A 26,098-nucleotide genomic window follows, 5' to 3' on the forward strand; every position below is an offset into this window, starting at 1 on the left:
TCAACGGCACATTTCTTTTTTCGACGCAGTTGCATCTAATTGGTAGTCTAATTAGCGCCTGATACATTCATAAAAATAATATGATTTTTATGTAAATAATGTTACATACATGTTATTTTACTTTGTATTTCTATTTATTTCATACAATATCTTTTTTTACGTAATCAGTTTCGCTTTATAATTATATCGATAATTACTTGAAACTTAAAAAACAGACAAGTTTTATTTAATTATTAATTATACTAAATAATTTGTAACAATTATATTATTTCTTATTAAAATCTTTTATGCAATGAAATTGTAATAATTTGATGGGAGTATATCGTTTTATAAACGATAAGTAACCGTCAAGTTTGTTGATGAATTGATAAATCTACAGTTGGTCATTTTTTATCACTGATCTTTGGTTATCTTTTCCTTTACCTGTTATACAACAGCGTGTTTAATGATGACAAATGATTTTGACATAAAATTATGTTAATTTGCTCAAAGTATGTTTACGGATGTATCTATAACCGGATGCATGTGCATGCAGTAGAGAAATATTAATAGTTCTATGATGACGCTATCGACATTTGTTTAATAATATATTTTTTTTTAATAATATATTACAATTCTTTATAACTCCAGTGTTACTTTGTACTTTGTACTTTGCACTAGTGCAGTATCGTGACGCAAACTTCGTGCAATACTGATCGTGAACAACTTCGTTGTTCCTCGATAATATTTAACTAAATAGAATTTTCATTTCCTCTCTCGCTTTCTTTATTTCCTTTTCTTTCTATCATCATATTTTATCGTGAAATAATCATAATACACGCACAAAACATGTTGCACTTTACTAACGGTATGTTCATGAAATTAGGAGATAGTAAATTCTTTTTTTTAACTTCATAATATGTTTTTCACTAAGAAATATCTTATATAATAAAACATTAATTTTACTTTTTTTTACAAATCTTCTCTCGTTGAGCGTTGAACACATTACACGTTACACATGCCTAGAGTCACTGTCATGTCGCAAATTTAGAATACTTAAATCTAAAGAGTCTCGGAATACGCATATAATATCAAAATGGTCTTTGATATCTATTATTTATTGCACGTTGAAATGTTTCTTGACAAGTCTTCCGATTAGATGGAACATTTGGAAGGTTTTATTTGGTCGAATTCGTTGCATTAGCAAATAATATGAGATCCCCTTACAAATACATAAGATAATCACAAGGACGAATATATTCATCCAGAAATTGGGGGCGGTTTGTCTACCTAAAAGACGAAAAACTCAAAATCTATCTTCGCTGACACACGTGTCCGCATACACACACACACACACACACACACACATAAATACAATATATATAACAAACAATATGATGACGTTAGACTGTCGGATAATTGTGATTTTAGAAATCCTTACCGATGATCCGAAAGATCTCCACAGGCGAGCTGAAATGACAATATATTTCCTCCAAAGGACAAGGCAATTTCTTCCTGTCGCCATATATGGCTGCTATAAGGGCCTCCAGTCCATATCGGATATAACTCATGTACATAAGTAATGTTCGATAAATCGGTAATGGCGTAGGATCACCAAAGTTTTGCATCGCAATCAGTATTAAGGGACAGGTAATAACAGGCCCGAAGAATATACTATTCTGAAACAAAATATGCGACTGCGATTAAAATGTTTTACGCGCTCTCGCGACACGTAATTATCTTAAGCCGCGAGAGCTTGCGCACGTAAACAGCTACGAACGTACCACGACATTCAACGTGCTGGCGATGCTGTGCGCTATGCTCTCAGAAATAAAGGTGCATAGAAAGCAAGTGCTGAAGAACATGGAGCATCTCTGCCATTCCAAAGGTTGTCCGGTAATCAGGTAGACCATTGTGAGATATATAACTGCTAGCAGTATCTAGAAGAAGAAATATCCGGAAATACTTTGATATTCCGATAAGAGAGTAGCTCTTTTGACATTTCTATCAAGTCGAATATCGACGTAAAGTGATAAGAACAAAATATTCGACGAATATTCGCCACGTGAAAGTATTCCGCATAATGTAACGGTGAAAATACAATTTACCAAGGACCAACCTGTTGAGGTATATTGACTACTGTTAATGCCCAGTAGTAAGCGCTAATATTGTACCATCTGTTGAAGTGCTCCCGCTTCATCAGTAGAATTTGTCCAGGATCTGCAACGAGACCAATAAACATTGAAATACGAATACTTTCCAAGTCGATTAATTTTTTGCCCGCAAATCGATCCTGTTTATGTAAGCTACATCTTTAGAGAGAAATACGATGAATTTTATAAATGTCATGGTAAAAATTAAATTACGATTGTTATAAGTAGCAGAAAATTATTAGAGTCGTTCTTATGTTTATGAGATACTCATGAATAGATAACTTGTAGCAGACATTAAAGTTTTACATTGAATCGATCTCTGGTTTGTCTCAATATCTTATTTTTCTTCTTTTTTTTTTTGTTAACTCAATACTAATCAATACTAATTATGCGTACATGAAGCAGCGAAAATGTTAAAATTGCTCTTACATGTCAGTAAAACAGGTAGCATAGGTATGTAGAGGAATACAATAATGCACGCGAAACAAAAGCCAAAGTTGAAGAGAGCCTTGGACCCATCGTTGCCCATGTTGAAGAAAAGTCCACCAATGACTAATCCCAAGAACACGTGTAAAACTATCTTCAAGTGCATGTTATACTGTGAACACATAGGAATCGCTCATTCGTACGTTCGTCTGGAATACTTGGTTCTTCAGTGTTATAAAAATATTAATTCCTGCGAACCGTGAATTTACCGTATCAAAGTATACTATTTTCTTTTTTTCGGGATACAAACATATTTGTTGCGAAATCATTCAATATTGAATGTCGTGAGTTTCTTTAGTTTCCGAGTCTTCTTCGAGTTCCGATAATGATCAGGTGGCATTTGTTGTTGGCAAAACACATATTTCACTCGATCTTACCGTATCTCGAAAGAGCTGCGTCATCATCCTCTTAATTAGTACGTTGAATTGATCGAACCAAAATATGTTTGGATTTTTCTTTTCGAGTTCGAACATTTGCCTCGATCGATCAATCGGTAAAATCGGCAACTTCGTTTCCACACAAGTGATCATTCGCTCAATCAGATCAGAGCCGTACTCGCCCGATGAGATTTCCACCACTGAAATGGTTGTAACGTAATAACATAACTCCTATTTGACTAAGCGTAAATTTTTTAAATGCTGCAATTTTTTTGTCTCTGCCTTTGTTTCTCTCCTCTCCGAGAGATATTAAACGTGTATCAAAAATAATAAAAGCAAAACTTATATTGAGATAATACAATACTATTTATATTACGTTATTTCCTCCATAGACGAGTATTGATAGAAATTAATGATCAAGTAAAAACTTTGCACGCGAATGATTATTATGTAAATCATAACAGTCAGCTATTATTAACCATATATTCTGCAATTTGTATATTCTTTCAAGAATAAATCTAATATAATCTATGATTCTATACCTTCGAAATATTTAAAAGTTTACACGCGTATAAACTCACCAAAGTCTGCGGGATTGTAGTGTTTCGGACATTCTATATCTATGCTTTGCATATACGGCACTAAGCCGCTGGCGGTGCCTCTGTAGATGCATTGTCCGTTAGTGATAACGTAGATGTTGTCAAATTTTTTAAATGTTCTCGCGCTGGGAGTGTGTATCGAGCAGATTATAGTGCGTCCGAAATGCGCCAATGTTCTCAATAGCTCGATACACTGTAAAGAGGATAGCTCATCTACGCCGCTAGAAAAATCCACTTTACATGTATTTGTATCGGTAATATACTTTGAAAATCTCACAGTCATCAAAAGCAATAATTATATATACGATAATAACTTTACGATATGCGTCGCATTTATTCAGAATATTCATTCGATATTTGCCAAGAAACAACGTTAAAACATTTGTTGAATCATCGTCGATATTTTTTTATTCTTATACTTATCATGTGTATTAATTATCAAGTTGTTATTTGAACTTCATCCTGCACATTCTACATATTTGCCATCTACCTATTCACATGTATCTCTCTTGTTAAAGAGTTATCCACATTTTGAACATGTCGGAACAAAGAGTCATCTTGTTATGTATCTTATACTGTGTAATAAGGAAATTAGTACAAAAAATAGCAGTACACAGACTGTTGCCGAAAGTCAGAATGACGAAATACGTGGACGATTTGAGTGAGAGCTCACCTAATGTTGTAATCATTATGTTATTTTCACGATTAAGCAGCTTTTGCAACTATAACTTCGTACTGGCTCCTTTTTTGTTTGTACATCAGAGGTCTTAATTTTATAAATTCACAATATTCTAAACCAGCTCGGAATCACTTTTCAGGCGATTTTTCCTCCATTTCTTCCCTTTATCTTCTTTCCCCAGGGCCGGCGGTCGTGGATCTGTTAGTCATGTTCTCCATCTCAAAGCTCTTGATATCGTTACATGTTAGATGTTATGATGCCATTGATCCGAAGCGGAGAGCATGACTATCAGATCCACGCCTGTCGGGCATGCAGACGTAGCAATGGGAAAATAAGAAGTAAGTGAGGAAAGACAAACTTTCGAAAATTGCTTGACAAGTGAAAGTGAAATTCCAACTATTGCCTTAAGCTCTCATCAAGCATAAATTGATGTTATAATTATTAAAATTATATGACGAATTTTAATTCCAACAAGTTATCACTATGCATATACAGGGTGAAGAAAAAACCCCGGGACCCCTGAAAATTTCGAAAAACACACTTTATAAAAAAATGTTTCAGACAAAAGTTGTAGCGTTGAAAAAGATCTATTTACCGATCTTAATAATTTGACCTTGGGTGACGTCATCAAGGTCAGGACAAGGTCTCCTCGAATTTTTTAAATAGAACTCTCAATTTTTTACTGCATATTCTGATAGCCCTTCTTCAGACCTTTTCAAAGCACTATGGTTTTATCCAATTTGAATAAGCTGTTCCGAAGTTATCGTGTTTTTTAAAGTAAGATATCTAGCCAACTAAGGCAAGATCGGAGGATGATCCGGCCAACTAAGGCAAGGTCGTAGGATGATCCGGCCAACTAAGGCAAGGTCGGAGTGATCAAGCCAACTAAGACAAGATCGGAGGATGATCCGGCCAACTAAGGCAAGGTCGTAGGATGATCCGGCCAACTAAGGCAAGGTCGGAGTGATCGAGCCAACTAAGACAAGATCGGAGGATGATCCAGCCAACTCGTAAAAATAATTGCGCGACTAACTTCCATGCGTTGGCTCCTATTGGCTTGTCTTAATTTCGTTGATTGATTTATTTCAGTTATTTATTTATTTGAACCATTCTGCTGTTCGATGTTCATTTCTTCCATTTACTCATGTAATACTCATTACAGTTTAGTGAATCGCAAACTCGACTGAAATTCCTCTATTTTTTTGAAAATTATTAAGAAACAGTTTGAAGCTAGTTGTAAGCTGACTTAATTGCACTTCATTCCGTGCTCATTATTATTCTTCAGCACTGTCTTTAGAATAACTTTGAATTGATCCAAATATTAATTTAGTCGATTAGACTAAATCTTATCACTTCTGCTTGTCAATATGGCAAGTCTTTCAGAACGAGAACGCATATCTCTTTTGATGATGAGAGGATGGGATGATCGACTAAGGTCGTACAATGATGTGAGGCTGCTTTTTAATGAAACTTCGTAATCAGGGTAATGCCATTTCAAAATCTACCGTTGAAAGAACGATAAGGCGTTTTCAGGAAACTGGAAGTGTGAAAAATCGTGCAATACCAGGTGGGCCAGTATCAGCAACAAGTGTAGAAAAATCGCTAGATGTTCTACAATCCTTTATCGAAAATCGGCATGATTCGACCCGCAAAGTAGGACAGCAACATGAAATAGATCAAATGTCTGTGCTTAAAATATTGAAAATGAATAAATTTCATCCTTATAAGATCCATCTTGTACAAGAGCTAAATGAAGATAATTTTGATAGGCGCATTGAATTTTGTGATTTGATGATGGAAAAAATAGCCGAAGATCCTAACTATCTATCAAATGTAGTAGTTTTCAGATGAGGCAACATTTCAGTTAAATGGCCACGTTAATCGACACAATTGTAGATTTTGGTCAGATACAAATCTTCACTGGATTGAAGAAACACACACGCAGTATCCACAAAAAGTGAATGTTTGGGTAGGCATTTTGAATAATGTTCTCATAGGTCCACTCTTTATTGACGGAAATCTAACAGCGATAAAATATGAGAATATGCTAAGAAACGAAATAGTTCCAGCGATACAAGCAATCATGGATGACAACTTCGAGCATACATGGTTCCAACAAGATGGTGCCCCCCTCCCACATTACGGAAAGGACGTCCGTAATTATCTGGACACAGTGTTTCCTCATCGATGGATAGGTAGAAGAGGACCTATAGAATGGCCTCCTCGATCACCCGATTTATCACCTAACGATTACTTCCTGTGGGACCATTTAAAAGATAGAGTTTACAAAACGAAACCACAAAATTTGGATGACTTACGAAATCGAATTCTTGATGAAGCTGCTCTCATCCCTGCTGATTACATTCAACAAGCCGTTTCATCTTTTTACGATAGATTAGCTTATTGTCAAACTGTTGATGGCGGACATTTTGAACAATTACTTTAAAGCTTTCCAGTATTGCCTTAGTTGGCCGGACAACTCCCGACCTTGCCTTAGTTGGCCGGATCATCCTACGATCTTGCCTTAGTTGGCTGAATCATCCTCCGATCTTGCCTTAATTGGCTAGATATCTTACTTTAAAAAACTCGATAACTTCGGAACAGCTTATTCAAATTGGATAAAACCATAGTGCTTTGAAAAGGTCTGAAGAAGGGCTATAAGAATATGCAGTAAAAAATTGAGAGTTCTATTTAAAAAATCCGAGGTGACCTTGTCCTGACCTTGATGACGCCACCCAAGGTCAAATTGTTAAGATCGGTAAATAGATCTTTTTCAACGCTACAACTTTTGTCTGAAATATTTTTTTATAAAGTGTATATTTTTCGAAATTTTCAGGGGTCCCGGGGTTTTTTCTTCACCCTGTATATATGTATATATATATATATGTATATATATATATATATATATATATATATCAAAAACCACGGCAGTGGTTTGCGGCAAGGTACGCTTTTTGCTGTATACGCTGCCGTCCTGACTGCCGTGGTACATTCATGCAAACCAACTAGTTGCTAATATATACATATAATTAGCATATTAACATTATGCCGTCCGGTGACACCACTTTGGTGTTATCTGAAAATTTTCACGTAAATGCCGGTGACATGGTCATGGCCACGTTGGTGTCGCGTGCAAAGTTATCAAACAAACGCCGGTGATATCACATTGGTGTCGCGGCGTGTAAAGCTATCGAACAAATGCCAAGATATTGAGATATTGATATTAAATATTGATATTGAGATTAGTAAAACAAGACATTTTACGATCTCTCGAAAAACGCCGGTAACAGGCGGTAAGATCTACACGAGACCTACCGGCGCCAGACAAAAAATCTTGATCACACGTTGCGGACGTCAAAGTGTTAAAATAAAAAAAGAGGATGTAGAAATAGCAGAACTGTAAAATTATAAGATTAAAATATAAGCGGGAAATACATTGCGATTGAGAAGAATTATTCATGTAAACAAATTTATAATCGGTATTGGTACCAACAACCACAATGATTTTTTAAGTTTGCATTTTACACTCACGTTGTTGGTTCGTCGAGGAATATAACTGGTGGATTATTTACTAGTTCGAGAGCGATCATCAGTCTCTTCCTCTCACCCCCAGAGAGATTCTCTGTAAACGTGTTTCGTGATTTCCATAATCGCAGTATGTTTAGAATTTCGTTTATCTGAAAGTACCAAATTCCTTTTACGAGACATGATAACACATAATGTAAAAATATAATAATATTAGGAGTACAAATAAGTTTCCGCCGTTTGACAAAAGATGGCCCCACCAGAAGGTTATGTTGAAATTGTCAGATGTAAAACGTAATATCGTAAGTTTGGACATCTGGTAACAACATAACTTTGAAGTATTAGTGACTCCGTATCAGCATCATATAATTTTTTTCGTGCGAAAATGTCAAGTTTTGTGCCGAATAAGCGTCATTTGTGGGAACTTTTGATTTACTTCTTTAATTTGAAGAAATCTGCAGCTGAGGTGCATCGATTGCTTGTAGAAGCATATGGTGAGACTGCTTTAAGTGAGAGAAGTTGTCGTGAGTGGTTTCAAAAGTTTAAAAACGGTGAGTTTGACGTGGAAGACAAAGAACGTAGTGGTGGAAGGCCGAAAGTGTACGAAGACACGGAATTGGAAGCATTATTGGAGGAAGATTCGTGCCAAACGCAAGAAGAACTTGCACTTACATTAGAAGTGACTCAACAAGCAATTTCACATCGTTTAAAATCGTTGGGAATGATTTAAAAACAAGGAAATTGGGTTCCATATGAACTGAAGCCGAGATACGTTGAACGCCGATTTTGTACGTGTGAAATGCTGCTTGCCAGGCATAAAAGAAAGGGTTTTTTACATCGTATAGTCACTGGTGATGAAAAATGGATCCACTACGATAACCCAAAGAAGAGAAAATCATGGGGACCACCTGGCCATGCTTCAACATCGACAGCCAAACCGAATATTCATGAAAAAAACTCATGCTGTGTATTTGGTGGGATTAGCTTGGTGTCGTGTATTATGAGTTGCTCAAACCGAGCGAAACCATTACTGGAGCTCTCTACCGAACACAATTAATGAAATTGAGCCGAGCACTCAAGGAAAAACGCGCCTATTACTACTTCAGACACGACAAAATTATTCTCCTACATGACAACGCTCGGCCACATGTTGCAAAACCGATGCAAAACCGGTCAAAACCTATTTGGAAACACTTAATTGGGAAATCCTACCCCATCCGCCGTATTCACCAGACATTGCCCCTTCCGATTATCACTTGTTCCGGTCGATGGCACATGGCCTGTTTAAGCAGCGCTTTACATCATATGAAGATACTAAAAATTGGGTCGATTCGTGGATAGCCTCAAAAGATGAAGAGTTCTTCCGACGTGGTATCCGAATGCTGCCAGAAAGATAGGAAAAAGTAGTGGCTAGTGATGGACAATACTTTGAATAAAACGTAATGTACCGTTCTTTCACAATAAATTTCTAATTTTTGATAGAAAACGGCGGAAACTTATTTGTACTCCTAATATATAATATGACTTTCAACGCGAGACAGTTTTGGATAATATGAAATGTATTAATTGTGAATCAGATGTTACATATCATTCTGAACCTGTCAGAATCAAAAAAACAAACAGGACTTGCAAGGTTTGCAAAGTTGTCAAGCGCTAATATCAATCGTATTTTTTGCTATCTCTTTCCTACTCATCCGATCAAAACTTTCATTTGAACTCGATACATCTTATAAAATATACTTATTCTTTTTTTTTTATACGAATCACGAAAGAATATTATGTTAATGGAAAATTAAGTGAGACTGAATACGATAACTCATCGTTGTGAATTGTTACACTTAACGCAAAACGAGTCGCAAAAAAATTAGTTCGTATGCAAAGACTTAGTTCATTTACATTTTATACACATTTTTTATACACATATTTTGTTCTAAAAGTATTTGCATATTTATCGGTGATAATGAAAAAGGTAAATAATAAGCACCAAGCGCAACACGTGTTATTTTTAGTATCAAACTCAAATTATTTTTTTACTGTATATATGTGTACATAAGTTTTTACAAGTAAAACTTATAACTATAATAAAACTCTGCAACACTTCTACTGTACAAAAGAAGTGATATATTAGAACAGTAGCGCCAACTGAGAAACCTAATATATATATATGATTATTGTATACTTAACTTAATATTTTTAGAAATCTCAAATTCAAATTATTTTCTTTTTTAAGATATATATTATGTACATAACATAAGTTTTTATAATATATGTATATAAACTTTTAAAAGTAAAAATTATATCGTGTTATAAAAATTTAACATGTTTGTTAATAGCGTCCAATATTTAAAAAAAATATCTTTTTAAATATTATGTACATAACATAAGTTTTTATAAGTAAAACTTATCAAATTATTTTTTTTGTAAGATATATATGTACATATACTTTTAAAAGTAAAAATTATATCGTGTTATAAAAATTTAACACGTTTGTTAATAGTGTTCAATATTTTAAAAAAATATCTTTTTAAAGGTTATGTTATTCAAAATATTCAAAAAAACCTAGCTGCAAAAAATGTCCATAACATAAATTTTTACAAGTAAAATTTATCATTCTTTATTAGAACACTGAGTTATATGGTTATTTTACTTGTTATTGATAATTGTTATTGATAATAATGAAGGTTTATAATTTATTTATTATAATACTATATAAACTTAAATAAAACATACCGTATATGTATAAAGAAAATTTACAAGAACATTTTATTATAATAAAAATGCTGTCATGTATGTATTAATCAAGTTTTAGTTCGATATAGTTTTTTAAAGTCAAATTAGATATCATTGACATTTCGTCAATTATAATAAGAATAACATCTTTGAATAAAAAAATATCAAAATATGTAGAATATATACACATTCGATATGTATATTCTATAGTGAAGGTTTATAATTTATTATAATACTATATAAACTTAAATAAAACATTACACCGTATATGTATAGAGAGAATTTACAAGTACATTTTATTATAATATATGTTAGGTTTCTCAGTTGGCGCTAGTGTCCTAATATATCATTTCTTTTGTACAGTAGAAAAGTGTTGCAGAGTTTTATTATAGTTATAAGTTTTACTTGTAAAAACTTATGTACACATATATACAATAAAAAAAATAATTTGAGTTTGATATTTCTAAAAATAACACAATACGTGTTGCGCTTGTACTTGGCGCCTTTTTTTTACCTTTTTGTTTAAAAAGATAAGTTTTATATAAGTTTTACTTGTAAAATCTTATGTATTATCTTTAAGTTTTACTTGGAAAAACTTGTTATGTACATATATATACCTTTAAAAAAAAATTTGAATTTGAAATTTCTAAAAATAATTATGACATCAATTGCAACGAACAAATAATTAATCATATTTCTGTTATTTTTATCTTTTCCTCCGTTTAATTTTCAAGTATTCATAGGTTAGGTTTCCTTATATACACTCGTATTCAACGAGACACATTGTAATCATTGTTCAGAAGCTACAGAAAGTTTTGGGACAACCTTTTTTTAAAGAGAAACTTGTTATTTACTTATATTCTTGAATTATATGCTAGACCTTTCATCTTTTTTTTACGATTTAAAGATTTTCTCATTTGTTTTGCTTTGAAACAAAGTGATAAAATAATGTAAAGCCATAAAAAGGACAGAATATATAGGTGATAAATAGAATCCTTTAATTCATCTTCCCGACAGTTTCTTTAACAGAAATGCTTCATAGTGTTAGGCTATACGTCTTAGTATGATTAATATATAGAAATAAGTGACGACTATGACTATCGATTTAATTGTTGAATATAAGATTTTTAATTAACATAATCTTCACATGTTGTATAAAAAAAAAGAAAAAAACGAGGGAAAAAAAGTATTACACATCTTGCACGCGTATCAAGTTCAAATATACTCACGGCAGTACTTTTCTCGAACTGGGATTTCCTTTTGCCAAGTTTCAAGTCGGCGGCAAACGTCATCGCTTCTAAAATCGTGAGTTTCGGCTGCACGAGATCCTGTTGCATGATGTAACATGACATTTTCTTAAATTCATTAATGTCTCGCGGTTGTCCATTGATATTTACAGTGCCATTTATCTCCGTACATCTACGAATAAATTATAGTCATGACTTCGATCGGATTATTGTCGCTTACAACGCCGCATAAAATGTTCATTTTGTGCCGTGACTATTCATTATTGATGCTTCCTGAATTGTGTGTCAGCGCTTACAGTAACTTTATTACTATTATTTATTTATGCCATTCATGCCAATAAGTCGAAGTTATTAACCTTCTCACATATACTTAAGCATGTGATAAGTAATACTTAAAAAATGACGTCAAAGAATGATGTTACACAAATAATCAATTATATGCGAGATCCTGTTGCATGATGTAACATGACATTTTCTTAAATTCATTAATGTCTCGCGGTTGTCCATTGATATTTACAGTGCCATTTATCTCCGTACATCTACGAATAAATTATAGTCATGACTTCGATCGGATTATTGTCGCTTACAACGCCGCATAAAATGTTCATTTTGTGCCGTGACTATTCATTATTGATGCTTCCTGAATTGTGTGTCAGCGCTTACAGTAACTTTATTACTATTATTTATTTATGCCATTCATGCCAATAAGTCGAAGTTATTAACCTTCTCACATATACTTAAGCATGTGATAAGTAATACTTAAAAAATGACGTCAAAGAATGATGTTACACAAATAATCAATTATATGCGAGATCCTGTTGCATGATGTAACATGACATTTTCTTAAATTCATTAATGTCTCGCGGTTGTCCATTGATATTTACAGTGCCATTTATCTCCGTACATCTACGAATAAATTATAGTCATGACTTCGATCGGATTATTGTCGCTTACAACGCCGCATAAAATGTTCATTTTGTGCCGTGACTATTCATTATTGATGCTTCCTGAATTGTGTGTCAGCGCTTACAGTAACTTTATTACTATTATTTATTTATGCCATTCATGCCAATAAGTCGAAGTTATTAACCTTCTCACATATACTTAAGCATGTGATAAGTAATACTTAAAAAATGACGTCAAAGAATGATGTTACACAAATAATCAATTATATGCGAGATCCTGTTGCATGATGTAACATGACATTTTCTTAAATTCATTAATGTCTCGCGGTTGTCCATTGATATTTACAGTGCCATTTATCTCCGTACATCTACGAATAAATTATAGTCATGACTTCGATCGGATTATTGTCGCTTACAACGCCGCATAAAATGTTCATTTTGTGCCGTGACTATTCATTATTGATGCTTCCTGAATTGTATGTCAGCGCTTGCAGTACTTTATTACTATTATTTATTCATGCCATCCATGCCAATAGGTCGAAGTTATTAACCTTCTCACATATACTTAAGCATGTGATAAGTATACTTAATGACGTCGAAGAATGATGTTGCACAAATAATCAATTATATGATGGTGATTATAAGAAAACAGATTATTCAGGCAGCCATAAATCTCGATGTATAAATATTCGAAATATTTGAAATTTCTCCAAAAAAGCTTGACCCAGGAGGTTGCAAGATTAATGAATTTGATTAAGCGATGAAGAAAGGAACAAAATTAACACATGAGAATATGATCGTTTAACTCACTTATAACCCGCGAGAATATTTAATAGCGTCGATTTCCCGGCACCGGAAGGGCCCAATATCGCTGTCAATTCGCCTGACTTGAATTGTCCACTGATTCCCTTCAGAATTAAGTTTGACCCTGTAAATCGAGCAGAATATTCAACAACGTCTCGCACTTGAATAATAATGATTTTCATTGGTAAACGGAAGATATTCGCTCGCTTAATGTATAATTGTATGTTAATGTTTGCCATGTGCATACGCTCATTTATCAAATTTCATGATGTTCCAAAAAAAAGTATGTACACAATGTACTAGGTATGCAACCAAGTTTCCGGGTTTCACACGCATGGATGGCGCTAACGACACATGTAGTCGACATACATGTCTGAAGTGCTTTTTTTATAGCTTGGACATCTGTTAACAATAACCAGTCGTAATACCAACACATATCGCAACGCAAAAATATTTTGTCTAACAACGAAGATGTCGAGTTTTGTGCCAAACAAACAGCATTTGCGGGAAGCTTTGCTTTTCTGCTTTAACTTGAAAAAAAAAGTGCAGCTGAAGCATGTCGTTTGCTTGAGGAGGCCTACGGCGAACATGCACCATTAAAAACTACCTGTGAAGATTGGTTTAAACGCTTCAGAAGTGGCGATTTCGACACTGAGGACAAGGAGCGCTCCGGAAGACCAAAAACAATTGAGGACGCCGATCTGCAAGCGTTATTGGATGAAGATGATACGCGAACACAAGATCAACTTGCGGAGGCATTAAACATGACTCGCCAAGGTATTTCCAAACGTTTGCCATTTACCATGGGAAAAATTCAAAAGGAAGGAAAATGGGTGCCGCATGAGTTGACTGAGAGACAGATGGAAAATCGAAGAGCCACTTCCGAAATTTTGCTTTTACGGCATGAAAGAAAGAAAGAAAATTTCCTGCATCGAATTGTTACTGGCGATGAGAAGTGGATATATTTCGAGAATCCCAAATGCAAAAAATCGTGGCTTTCACCTGGCGAAGCATCAACATCGATGGTACGGCCAAATCGCTTCGGAAAGAAGACAATGCTCTGCGTTTGGTGGGACTAGAAAGGAATCGTGTACTATGAGCTGCTGAAAAGAAGCCGGGCGAAACTCAATGGGCATCGCCTACCGACAACAACTGATCAATTTGAACCATGCATTGCTCGAAAAACGGCCAGAATGGGACACGAGATACGAACGAGTGATATTGCAGCACGACAACGCTCCGTGCCATCGCACTTCCATCGTCCAGGATACCATTAAAACGCTGAAATGGGATCTGCTACCGCACTCGCCATATTCGCCAGACCTGTGGCCCCTTCCGATTATCACTTGTTCCGGTCGATGGCGCATGGCTTGGCTGGGCAATACTTGGCCAATTTCGAAGAAGTGCAAAATTGGTTGGATGGAATGGTTTCGGTCCAAAGACGCGTCGTTTTATCATCGCGGTATTCATGTATATTGCCAAAGAGATGGCAAAAATGTGTAGCTAGCGAGGGACGATACTTTGAATAAACCATTTTTTTGTATTTCTCTTGAAATTTTCCATTTTTCATTGATCAAAAAATCCGGAAACTTAGTTGCGCACGTAATATGTCATGTCTCGTGACAAAAAGAAATTGCTCTGTTGCTAGCAAAAAAGAAGTTGCGTACTATATATGTTTTCACATCTATTTCAATTTCGATAATACAAACTATTGCTTCTTCGTTTTAGCCCTTAACTTTATCTTTCTTCCGTGTATATGATATTAAATTTTAATCCACCTATTGTCACACGGAACTAACGTATCTCAGACATTACGAATTACACAATCATATCAATTATGTTTACGTAACTTATCACATTGCAAAATACAGTTCTTCGAATCGTTTCATCAAATCATTGAAATAATCATGAGTCATTAATAAATTCTGCCATTGTCATCATCGTCACCACCTCATTATTTCTTATATAACACGTTTGTTACACGTGTGTGAAGTTAGCATCTCAAATGTTAGAATCTCACAAATACACGGTATATTATTTGGCATCCAGCATAGTTCCACAGTTCCTGATAGATTTTAACAATAGTTCCGATAAATTTACCGTAAAAATCTTAATTAAAAAAAATGAGATGCTAACTTCCGATACACCTGATAGCATCTCATTGTATCTCGAATATATAATCAAGGAGAAGTAAAATTCCATAGAGTTCTATAGTCTAAACACATTCTGTCAATAATTCTGATATCCTAAAGTTCACGTCTGTGAAGTTAGCCCTCCATTTTGAAAATTTGACAAAAATGAGCATAGTTCTGATTGCCCCCCAAAGAGTTCTAGAGTTCTCTATCAATAAAAGAAAAAGTTCTGTTGATTAAAGTGGTCAAAACACGAAATAAAGTTATGGGGGGCAATTGAAGAAATTGACCGATTTTCGGAAAAAATTTTTCTGCTAGAAAATTCGGCATCTGCGATACTTTGATAAGCTAGAACTCTTTCATTTCTGCTCGAATCGATTCAAGTTATAAGGAAAATCGGTAGAACTCTTCGGGGGGCTACCAGAACTCTGAAGAAATTGAACGATTTTCGAAAAGAAATTTTCTCCTAATTGGTCTTATTGTGTCTAATTAGGAGAACATTTTCTTTCGAAAAACGGTCAATTTCTATAGAATTCTGGTAGCATCCCGAAGAGTTCTATCGGTTTTCCTTATGACTTGAATCGATTCGAGCAGAAATGAAAGAGTTCTAGTCCATCAAAGTAAGCACAATCGTGAAGTTGGCCACCCCCTAACTTTATTTCGTGTTTTGACCACTTTAATCAACAGAACTTTTTTTTTGTTGATAGAGAACTCTAGAACTCTTTGGGGGGGGCAATCAGAACTACGCTCATTTTTGTCAAATTTTCAAAATGGGGGGCTAACTTCACAGACGTGAACTTTAGAACATCAAAACTATTGACAGAATGTGTTTAGATTATAGAACTCTGTGGAATTTTACTTCTCCTTGATTATATATTCGACATACGATGAGATGCTATCAGGTGTATCGGAAGTTAGCATCTCATTTTTTTTAATTAAGATTTTTACGGTAAATTCATCGGAACTATTGTTAAAATCTATCAGGAACTGTGGAACTATGCTGGATGCCAAATAATATACCGTATATTTGTGAGATTCTAACATTTGAGATGCTAGCTTCACACACGTATTTGTTACCTCCATTCCTGCACGTGGTAACGAAAATCTAAAACCAGCATATAATTCTTACGAAAAACTTTAGTATTCTTCACTTGTACATTGTGCGTGCATCGAAATAATGCTATGTCAATATTCATCTGCCGTTCCTGACTCATGAAAACAAAAAGACAGCAGCTCGCGATATTCTTATAGGCTTTAGATATAACTAACACACCATGTGAAACGGTCACGCTTCAATTATTAGGCCTGGTCTACAATATGTGTTGTAAGCTGTAATGTGGTGTAAGCCGTAAGAACTGACCAGTTATAGCCGATTATTTTTGTAATAATCGACTGTGATTCGCCAATTCTTACAGCTTACAACTTACGACACGTATTGTAGACCAGGCCTTATCCTTGCCTTAAGAATTATAACGAGTATTTTTTGTTTCACGGCTTATGTATCATTGATCGAACGGGTGAAGTATATCGATTAAATATGATCTATCGTCATTTATTTGATTGCGTTGCATATTGTAGTTTTTCTGATAATTTTTTCTCTTCTTTGACATTTTATCCTCGAATTTTTTATCCTCCTCTCAAGTTTTTTATCCTCCTCTCAAGTTTTTTGTCTTGTTCGAGTTTTTTATCCTCTTCGATATTTTTATGTATGTATACATTATGTATGTATACATGTATGTATACATACATTATATACACGTATCGGAGTTTCTAACTTAATTATGTACCTGGATATGTCCATTAAGCATGCGGTAGCACGCGCATCTAGCATGATATGACACGAAACGAGATGATACCGAGTATACGTGTTAAATGTTCCAGGATAGTCGTAAATATTTTGCTATTATAAATTATATAAGTCTTATATGATTTATGATAGCAAAACATTTGACATAAATTATATAATATATATATATATATATATATATATATATATATATATATATATATTATAATATAAGACATGGAAAGATTAGTCTTCGACTTATGTATGCGCGATGTATCTCGACGACTTCTCATGTTTTATATGTATATATCGAGCGGCTCATATATAGCATGTCCCAGAACAATTTTAACAACTCTAGGAGACATATGTTTTATTTCGCTGGACGCCGCCAACAACTAGATCGACTGGGCCGTGCAATGGCCCGAGCGGCTGCAACACTTCTTCAATCATCTATGTCGACGTGCGCCCACTCCTCAGATTTTTGTCATTAATAACTCGATAATTATCATGAATATTGCAAAACGTTACGGGATTTTTATGTCTGTTCTAATCCGCTCTATGTTTCCACGAGCTCTGTAACAATGTTCTGGCACATCCTGTATAAATAACTCAGTTCATTGCACGCATAATACGCGGCGAACTGAACTGAAAGTTTTTGTTTTATTGCCAAACTGAATTTGATATTTATTGATTTAATTATTCATTTAATTATCATTTAAATTGTTCTGTTTTGGCAGCGCTCTTTATTGCTCAAGAAAGTTGCATATATATTCTATGATTATTGCTACTTTGTCCGGTATGGATTGGAGGCGAAACTCGCAAATAAATAAAATAACTATAATATTGATCTCTCGTTGACACAATAATTATAAACTTCTCGCAGTTATAATGTAGTTCTAATCTATATATTATTATTATATTATTAGTATATTATTCTCGAGAAATTGTTTTAATTTGCAAACTTATTAACACGAGATAATAACGTTAAGAAAAAGTAAACATTACAAATCCCGTGTCAGTATAAAAAGCGAGAAAAAAATAGAACCTAATTTATGGCTCTTTGTCATAGCAAATTGTGATTTACACCGTTGAGAACACCGTTGTATGAAAAGTTTTCACGACGAGAAACCGTTTTTTAAATTTACAATATCTTTACGGCTGAAAATGTGTTCGTTGCGCGCAAATACATGCGAGTATTCAGTGAAATACTCATGCGGAAATTTTTCTTCATCACTATGGAATTTATGATGAATAATGCAATAATGCTGATTCGCTGTTAATTTACGTCCATTATTCTTTATGCGTCATGGAATTCTTCTGATCAGAATACTAAAAAATTTTGTAGTATTCTGATCAGAATACTACAAAATGTGATTCAGCATTTATATTTTATTTATTAATATGGAATAAAATACAACGTTTCGGAGTTGAAAAACATTTGAGCTAATATTCCGGAAAGTATTGCAATTAGTGAGGAGCAGTGATTTATTATCATTGGATGTATATCAATATTATAATATTGTTTGATACTTATTATAACATCTTTATCATAATTTCGTACTTGAGATAAGTGGTACTACAATTAAAAGTTTAGATAAATTGGCAATATGAATCACTAATACAAGGTTGACTTCTTTTCTTTGTTCTTTCTAGTCATAGTCACCTATATAATCATAGTTATTGAGGTCTTAAGAATCTTAAGAATCTGAATGATCATCGTAGTTCTTCATATGACAATGTCCTCGGCGGTATCAATCAAAGTAAAAACTGGTATGTGTTCAAAGAGCAACAATAATTTTTTTTTGCGGAAACGTACGTCTGCGTACTATAATTTCTGCTGCATAATCTGTTGCATAAGGGAAGTTAAATAATCCGGAAATTCAGAAAATTCTAAATTATTGTGTGCAAGTAGCTCATTGCATTGTAACATATCATGATATAATTATTTTTTGTTCGTGCTTTCTTTCCGCCTTTAAAAGTTGTAAAGTATATTACGGATTCAGAAAAAGAAGCAATTTTGTCTAAATTTGGAATTCGGATATCTTAAGAGCAATAAAATCTGGCAACTGAGACCGGAATTGGGCGAGCAGCAAAATTTTTCTGAGTAGTTTACTCTTGTAGCCAGCACACATCTATAGGTTCTCAACTATTGTTTAAACATATATCGCGAACAACAGATTTGAAACTGGGATATCTTAAGAGCAACAAAATCATACAATATATTAAGATTAGAATTGGGCGAGTAACAAATTTTTTTCGAGTAGTTTATTCTTGTAGCCAGCACACACCTGTAGGTTCTCGGCTATTGTTTAAACATATACCGTGAGCAACAAATTTTAAACTAGGATATCTTAAGAGCAACATTAGACATTAGCAAAATTAGACAATGTATTAAGACTGAAATTGGGCGAGCAACAAAATTTTTTCGGGTAGTTTACTCTTGTAGCCAGCACACGTCTATAGGTCCCCGGCTATTTTTAACACATTGTTTTTTTGGCGAAATGTCTGGCGCATCAAACTTAGGAATAAAGCAACAAATTAGCAACAAAATCGTAGTTTAAAAATATGTATTCGTTTTCCGATTTTTTTTTTTTTTTCGAATGGTTGTGCTAATTTTAATGTTAAGCTAGCACAGCCACTGTTTTCTTTGAAATGGCTGGAGCAACAAAATCGGGAATAGAGCAACAAATTAACAACAAAAAAGCCCTAAATTTCTGTGCTAGTCCCATGCGATTGTGCTGAAATGGCTGTGCTAGCTTAATAGACATGTGCTAGGAACTCCGACATAGAGCTCCTAGCCTTGATAATGTAAGTTGCAATGTTTGCGAAACGTCGGTACAAAGCTAAATTACGACGCAGTATTCATCCGGCAGAAACATATCCTGATTGTATCAATGGCCGCGAAAATCTAAAAACTAAAATATTTTGCCGTTGTTATGATTCATATATATCATTACTTAGATTTAATTAGATTTATTTTTCACGTAGTTGTAATTACATATTGATTTGCTTAAATAATTTTTAGAAAGTTGTTTAAAATTTATATTAATAATAGTTTACATATCACCTTGATCTCATTTTGATAATTAAAATTATTAAAACGGAATTCAAAGATTTGATAAATTTTTTTTCAAAAAGGTACATGACGCATCTATATCCCGTGTGTTATTATTTTTCTGTTTTTTTTTCTCATACAAATCTCATTGATTTTTATTGCATATATGTTATTGTTTTAACAATGTCTATAAGTAAATCTGTCACGGATAGAGTATTATTCGAACAGAGCGATTATTAACTGAATATTCAAATAAATTAAACGACAGAAAAAAATTATTTTTTATGGGAAATCCTTTCCAATTTCGAGGAAATTTAATAATGATACTCACGGACACTTCTTATGGTGCATATGCATTGATATCATGAATGAATTACTTATATTCTAATAATAAATGGTTTACCTTTACGAGAGCCTGGTGAATACATCAAATCATTGAATTCGATGTCTACGGCAGTCATTTTTGATAGATGCGACATTCGCGCGGAGTCGTTATCGCTAAAGGCATTTTTTATGTCATCGTGTTGATCGTTGATTCTTTTTGCGTTGTTTTCCGGAATGACCTCCATAATGATAACAATTGAGACTCCACGAACGACTTAACTTCTTAAATCATCCACTATCTTCCTACGTGATGTAACAAATTGTTCAGCATCGGCGGCGAAATAATACAAGCAACTGCTGGAATCGTACATATATAAAATCGCAAATGCTCCGGAATGTAAAAGAAACGTTACGTCAAACCGGTATATACACATCGATTAACGTGGCAATGTATACTGATTGTGAGTGAAGATAAAAAGATAAAGCAAACGTGAGTTAAAAATATCTTGCCATATATATGCAGAAAGGCCGGAGTATAATTCTCTTCGTTTTTATGTATACAAAAAATGTTACCTTGTACTTTAACACGTTTAAAATATCAATATTGCTCGTGATGAAAATTTCTGTAATAAATCTTACGCGACATCCGAAATCGATAATGTAAAGAACGGCTAATTGTTTAACATGAATAAATTAGACAGTAGTTAAGGGGAGAATCTGGTTTATAGGGTCAAGATTTTCGAATTTTTTTTTTGTTTAATCGATAGTTAAACTTCAAGAATATATTCCCAAAGTTTTAGAGTCCAATTCGAAGTATTTAAAATGCTAGAACGCATGGTGAGTCAGCGTTGCACAGGTATACGAGCGTTCGGCCGGAGCGGGCCGCGCTCTCTGTCCTTCGGTTTTTTTGTCCGGATTTAATACTCAGCAGATGTTTACCTGAGTGAGACGCACGACTTATACTATTGTAATTTCGTGTCTCAATACATATATAATGGTATGTGGGTTTACTTACAAACGTAGGAACAGTACGTGTATGTGTTTTGGTTTTGAGGCGTTTATAGTTTCTAGTTAACAGTCAATCTTGCTCCGATTCTCGACGAATAAAGAGCTTTTATTTAGCAAAGATCGTTTAACAGTTTTAAATATGTATCCAAAAAGCTTAAGAGGTATTTTGCAGCGCGTTTCAAAACCGCTAACAAGAAGATTTCATGGCAACCAGCATTCCAAGAATGAAAGTTATAAAGCCTGATATTGAGAAACACCTTATTTCGATCTATGAAGATCTTTTCAATGAAGATCTTTTGACTAGATGTTTAGGCGGCCACACACAAAATTCCAATGAATCCTTCAATTCGACTGTGTGGCATATCGTTCCTAAACACGTCAATTCGGGCTTTAAAATTGTTCAAATAGCTGCATATTTGGCTATTGGCATTTTTAATGAAGGCTACACTGCCATTTTATTAACGATGCAGTTATTAGAAATCAATATCGGCCAGCAGTGCAAAATGTTTGCTGATAATTACGATGCGCAGCGAGTTACGAGAGGGGAACGGCGCTGAAGCAGCACAACCAAGGAGGCTCACACAGCTCGTAGATTGGACTAAATGCAACGAAACGAGTTTTATGGAGGATCTGAAGGTCTTCAGTATGGCCCTGGTATAGCTGATTAGCATAAGATTACGGTAGGTCACCAATAAATGATATTTTTTCAGATCGCAAACTTTAAACACGTTTCTCTCGAAATATTATTTCGTACTTTCTTAAAATCTGCGGAAAAGATAGAGAAAAAACTAATTGATCAATCGATTTGATTCAAAGTGCGTTAGCTAGAGAATGAACAACCATTCTATGTGAACCTCAAACATTGGTAAAAGTATTAATTTAAATAATTGTTATTGCATAAAAACGGAGGATATTTTTTCTCAAAAATATCATTTTTTTGTTCAAGTGCTAAAAAATTTTGTATTTTACGATTTTTTAACCATGTTCCTGGTTCATATAGAATAAAAATACATGAAAATTAATAATCTTTCTGATTTTTTTGTTTCAGATCAAAATTGCGGGCTATTTAAATATTGTAAAAGTTTTAGAAACCTCAACTGCATTATTGTCGATAAAAAATTCATAAAAATCTACTTTTTTTTTCCTTCTATCCTTCTATCCTTTTATTCTTCTAAACCAGATTCCCTCTTTAACTTCGAGTTTTGTGTCACTTACACACACAAACACACACACACACACATGTATGTATGTATGTATTGTAAGTTATTCCTAAAATTTCTTCGTGAATGCATACATCTCGGATCATTAATTTCTAAGCTGTTTGTTTAATTTCACGCATAAAATAACTGCTAAAATTCGATAAATTAACTGACCTTCATCATGATACATTTGAAATTAGATAATTTCAGATAGTAAGATAATTTGAAGTTAGAAGATGATAATAAACAGTGACAGTAATAGACAGTGATAATAATATAGATCAGCTAATTTAACGAGTTTTAGCAATTATGGGTAAAATTCGTAAACGACTGGCTTAGAAATTAATGGTCCGAGATATGTATGTATGTATTCACGAAAAAATTTTAAGAATAATCTAGAACTGGTTCTGCGTAGGATAAAGCGTTCTGCGAAGTGAAATTTCGTAGGTTCCCGTTAATGCGTGCTCCATAATTGCAGAACGATTACGTGTATGAATTTTTCATAATATTTATAAATTAACACACGAAATTTTGGACTTTGTTTTATCGCAGGCACGAAAACACTTGGAACGGAAATGTAATTACGTGGCCACGTTGTGTCATACGATGTGTTTTCATTCGCTTTATTCCACTGACGGTTTTCATTAGTCACGCACGGCCATGAACAGTTTGAGTCGTTGTTTATCATGGCAATCGAATACAATGAATTCCCATATTACATTCTTCTCGCATCGTTTTGACTCACTTTTTGGAAAGTTCCTTCTAATTTCCCATATATATGTTACTGCATATAACGAAGATCGAAGTTAATACGACTCGAAATTATCGATTTCTCCGAACAAATACTCATACAAGGCTTTTTCAAGGTTTTAAGGTTCCAAGGTTCGTACATCTGTTGAATTTTAATCTTTGACCACTTTATTTCGTCATGTTTTGGTCGCGAGTCACAATTCAACGATGTCTTTATTCTCCTCTTTTTTTTTTACTTTTTCTCTTTAATTTACGGTTTCTATTTTTTTCCCTTCAATCCTCTTTAAAATATGGTTGAAACATAGAATGTAGGTATCGAATTTTATTATTGTTTCGCTATATATCAAGTTACACAGAAATATTCTTATCATTTCTGTATGTTCCAGTTAATGACAACAATAACATTAAGGAACAAACTATGGGAAGATAGTATAGATAGGAAGGATCACAAATTAACGAGTTTAAGAAAATATGAAGTTAATAAATATGTTTTTTTATATGTTATTAAATATGAACACTGAGAAAAATGTATATAAACTATATTGTTTTTTCTGTCTTAGGACATGTTTGTTCTTTGGTTATTCGATCAATTTTCCTTTTACAAAGAAAGTACAATTTATCTCACGGGTTGTTCCTCTCTTTCCTCTACGAACTCTTTAATTCACTCAAGATATTTCGCATTATCGATTTATTTAATCGATTTATTTAACGATTAATTAACATTTGATCAAAATTTCTCTAAATTTTGCTCAATCTTATCGACCACAAATTAAAGTTATAAATCATTATTGCGTCAAATTTCTATAAAGAAATCTATCGAACTTTCCTCTAAAAAATAGTGTTACAAAATCTTTATATCACATGTGCTCACCGAAAGAGAGTTGAGAAACTATCGGTTATTCAATATTTACGATCATGCGGAGTTATTTCCACATTAAAGCACGGAAGTACACAAATTCGTAGATAGTCACACTTACAGTCTGTCTCTGTCCGATGCAAATTAAACACTCCGTTCGAGTTTCACATACGAAAATCACTACGTTTTTAGAAATACACAATTACAATGCTAACTGCGACTGAAAGATGCTTAACCGCACCGACTGTTGCTCGCCAATTAACGTGAGCGGATCGTCGCTCCACAAGCGAAGCAACAAATCAGCCAAAGACTGAGCACGCTGCTAGCAGCGACGATAGACTGCCTCGGAAATCGCATCTCGGTTACTCCTACAACTCTATATATATCTCTCTTTTCATTGTACGCATGCATGACAACACACATTTGTTATACAAACGCGTGTGCTACAGCAGATGTCTTCACGTCAAATGTTGATGATCGAAACAGTCAAAATATTACGTAAATTTGAGTCTCATAAAAAAACGGAGCATAAGGGGGATATTTTAAAGTCATATTTCATTAAAGAAAAAAAAATTACAGCGAAAATTCAAGGAAACAATTTATTATATACACCACGTAATGGCCCGCTAATAAAGTTTAACACAAAGCTTGTAAAATGAACGATTATTTGTTTTATACACGCTACATATAATAAAAAAAATTAAGAAATGATTTACGACCATTTTGTGCAAAAACATATCTGGACTGAAATAATTATATAATAACGCACCGTCGTTATATAATACTAAATATTTATGTTTAAAATATAAATTAATTTAGTCTCACTCAGTTATTAAGGATTAATTTGGTGATAAAAGGGACACGACGATTCATGCAAATTAGAAAAAAATAATATTTCGTGTTTAATATTACGTGGTGAAAATATATATTAAATCAATTTGAGTCTTACAAATAAATTGAGCTGCATACAAGAGATATTTTGCGTTTCACAAAGTTCGATAAGATAATTGTAAATTTCCGACTCAATTAAAAGCTGAACAGACATATGTTGACATGTTTGCATCCCGGTGCATCCGGTTGCATCACGGTTTATCTGTGATAAACCGTGATAATCATATCAGTGCGTGCATATTTGTTTAAAATAATTCTCATATCGTAATATATATTTTACTTAAAGAAATTACCGGAAAAATACGCACTTGCTTGAAGAGAAACGTTTATTTTCTTCTTTCTATTTCTTTTTTCCTTCATAGTAGACTTCACAGTAAACTTCATAGTAGACTTCATAGTTTATTATACGTATGCAGTGACAGTTCTAAAAGATTTAAATTTCAAAATAACTTATGTTATTTTATCTTATTATCCTTGCTTTTTATAAAAGGAAAATATATCGCACGCGTCTTCTCTGGTTAATTTAATTGGACATAATGTGCCCGTCAGATATATATTAATGAATTTATTTGAGCCAAATATTTATTTGGCTACCGAAGACTGCTGACAATTT

General features: G+C 33.8%; 1 protein-coding gene across 6 annotated transcripts; it reads right to left on the reverse strand.

Moving 5' to 3' along the window:
• Window positions 1–256: 256 nt before the first annotated feature.
• Window positions 257–24,929, reverse strand: LOC105188616 (ATP-binding cassette sub-family G member 1). 6 transcript variants are annotated; one of them, XM_025301570.1, is made up of 12 exons: window positions 24,716–24,929; window positions 20,861–21,138; window positions 13,491–13,608; window positions 11,758–11,947; window positions 7,805–7,950; window positions 3,577–3,815; window positions 2,996–3,195; window positions 2,562–2,730; window positions 2,099–2,199; window positions 1,764–1,919; window positions 1,421–1,658; window positions 257–1,269 (listed from the first exon to the last, which is right to left on the reverse strand). In XM_025301570.1, the coding sequence occupies exons 2-12, from the start codon at window positions 21,024–21,026 to the stop codon at window positions 1,097–1,099; spliced, it is 1,896 nt and encodes a 631-aa protein (XP_025157355.1). In that variant the 5' UTR covers window positions 21,027–21,138; window positions 24,716–24,929; the 3' UTR covers window positions 257–1,096. The 6 variants fall into 6 exon arrangements, with proteins under 6 accessions (XP_025157355.1, XP_025157354.1, XP_025157353.1 ...); XM_025301569.1 differs by having other exon boundaries at window positions 1,081–1,269; window positions 20,861–21,135; XM_025301568.1 differs by having other exon boundaries at window positions 1,081–1,269; window positions 20,861–21,135; window positions 24,610–24,929.
• Window positions 24,930–26,098: the final 1,169 nt, after the last annotated feature.

Source organism: Harpegnathos saltator, unplaced genomic scaffold (assembly GCF_003227715.2).
Source record: "Harpegnathos saltator strain DR-91 unplaced genomic scaffold, Hsal_v8.6 scaffold431, whole genome shotgun sequence".
Lineage (NCBI taxonomy): Eukaryota > Metazoa > Arthropoda > Insecta > Hymenoptera > Formicidae > Harpegnathos > Harpegnathos saltator.

Bases quoted from the DNA above. Each gene is read 5' to 3' on its own strand.
- LOC105188616 (XM_025301570.1), bottom strand. From the start codon at position 21,026: ATGGAGGTCATTCCGGAAAACAACGCAAAAAGAATCAACGATCAACAC. The intron at 3,196-3,576 runs GTGAGTTTATAC...CAACCATTTCAG, and splicing joins CTACAATCCCGCAGACTTTG to TGGTGGAAATCTCATCGGGC. The intron at 1,270-1,420 runs GTAAGGATTTCT...TTCGTCTTTTAG, and splicing joins GGAGATCTTTCGGATCATCG to GTAGACAAACCGCCCCCAAT.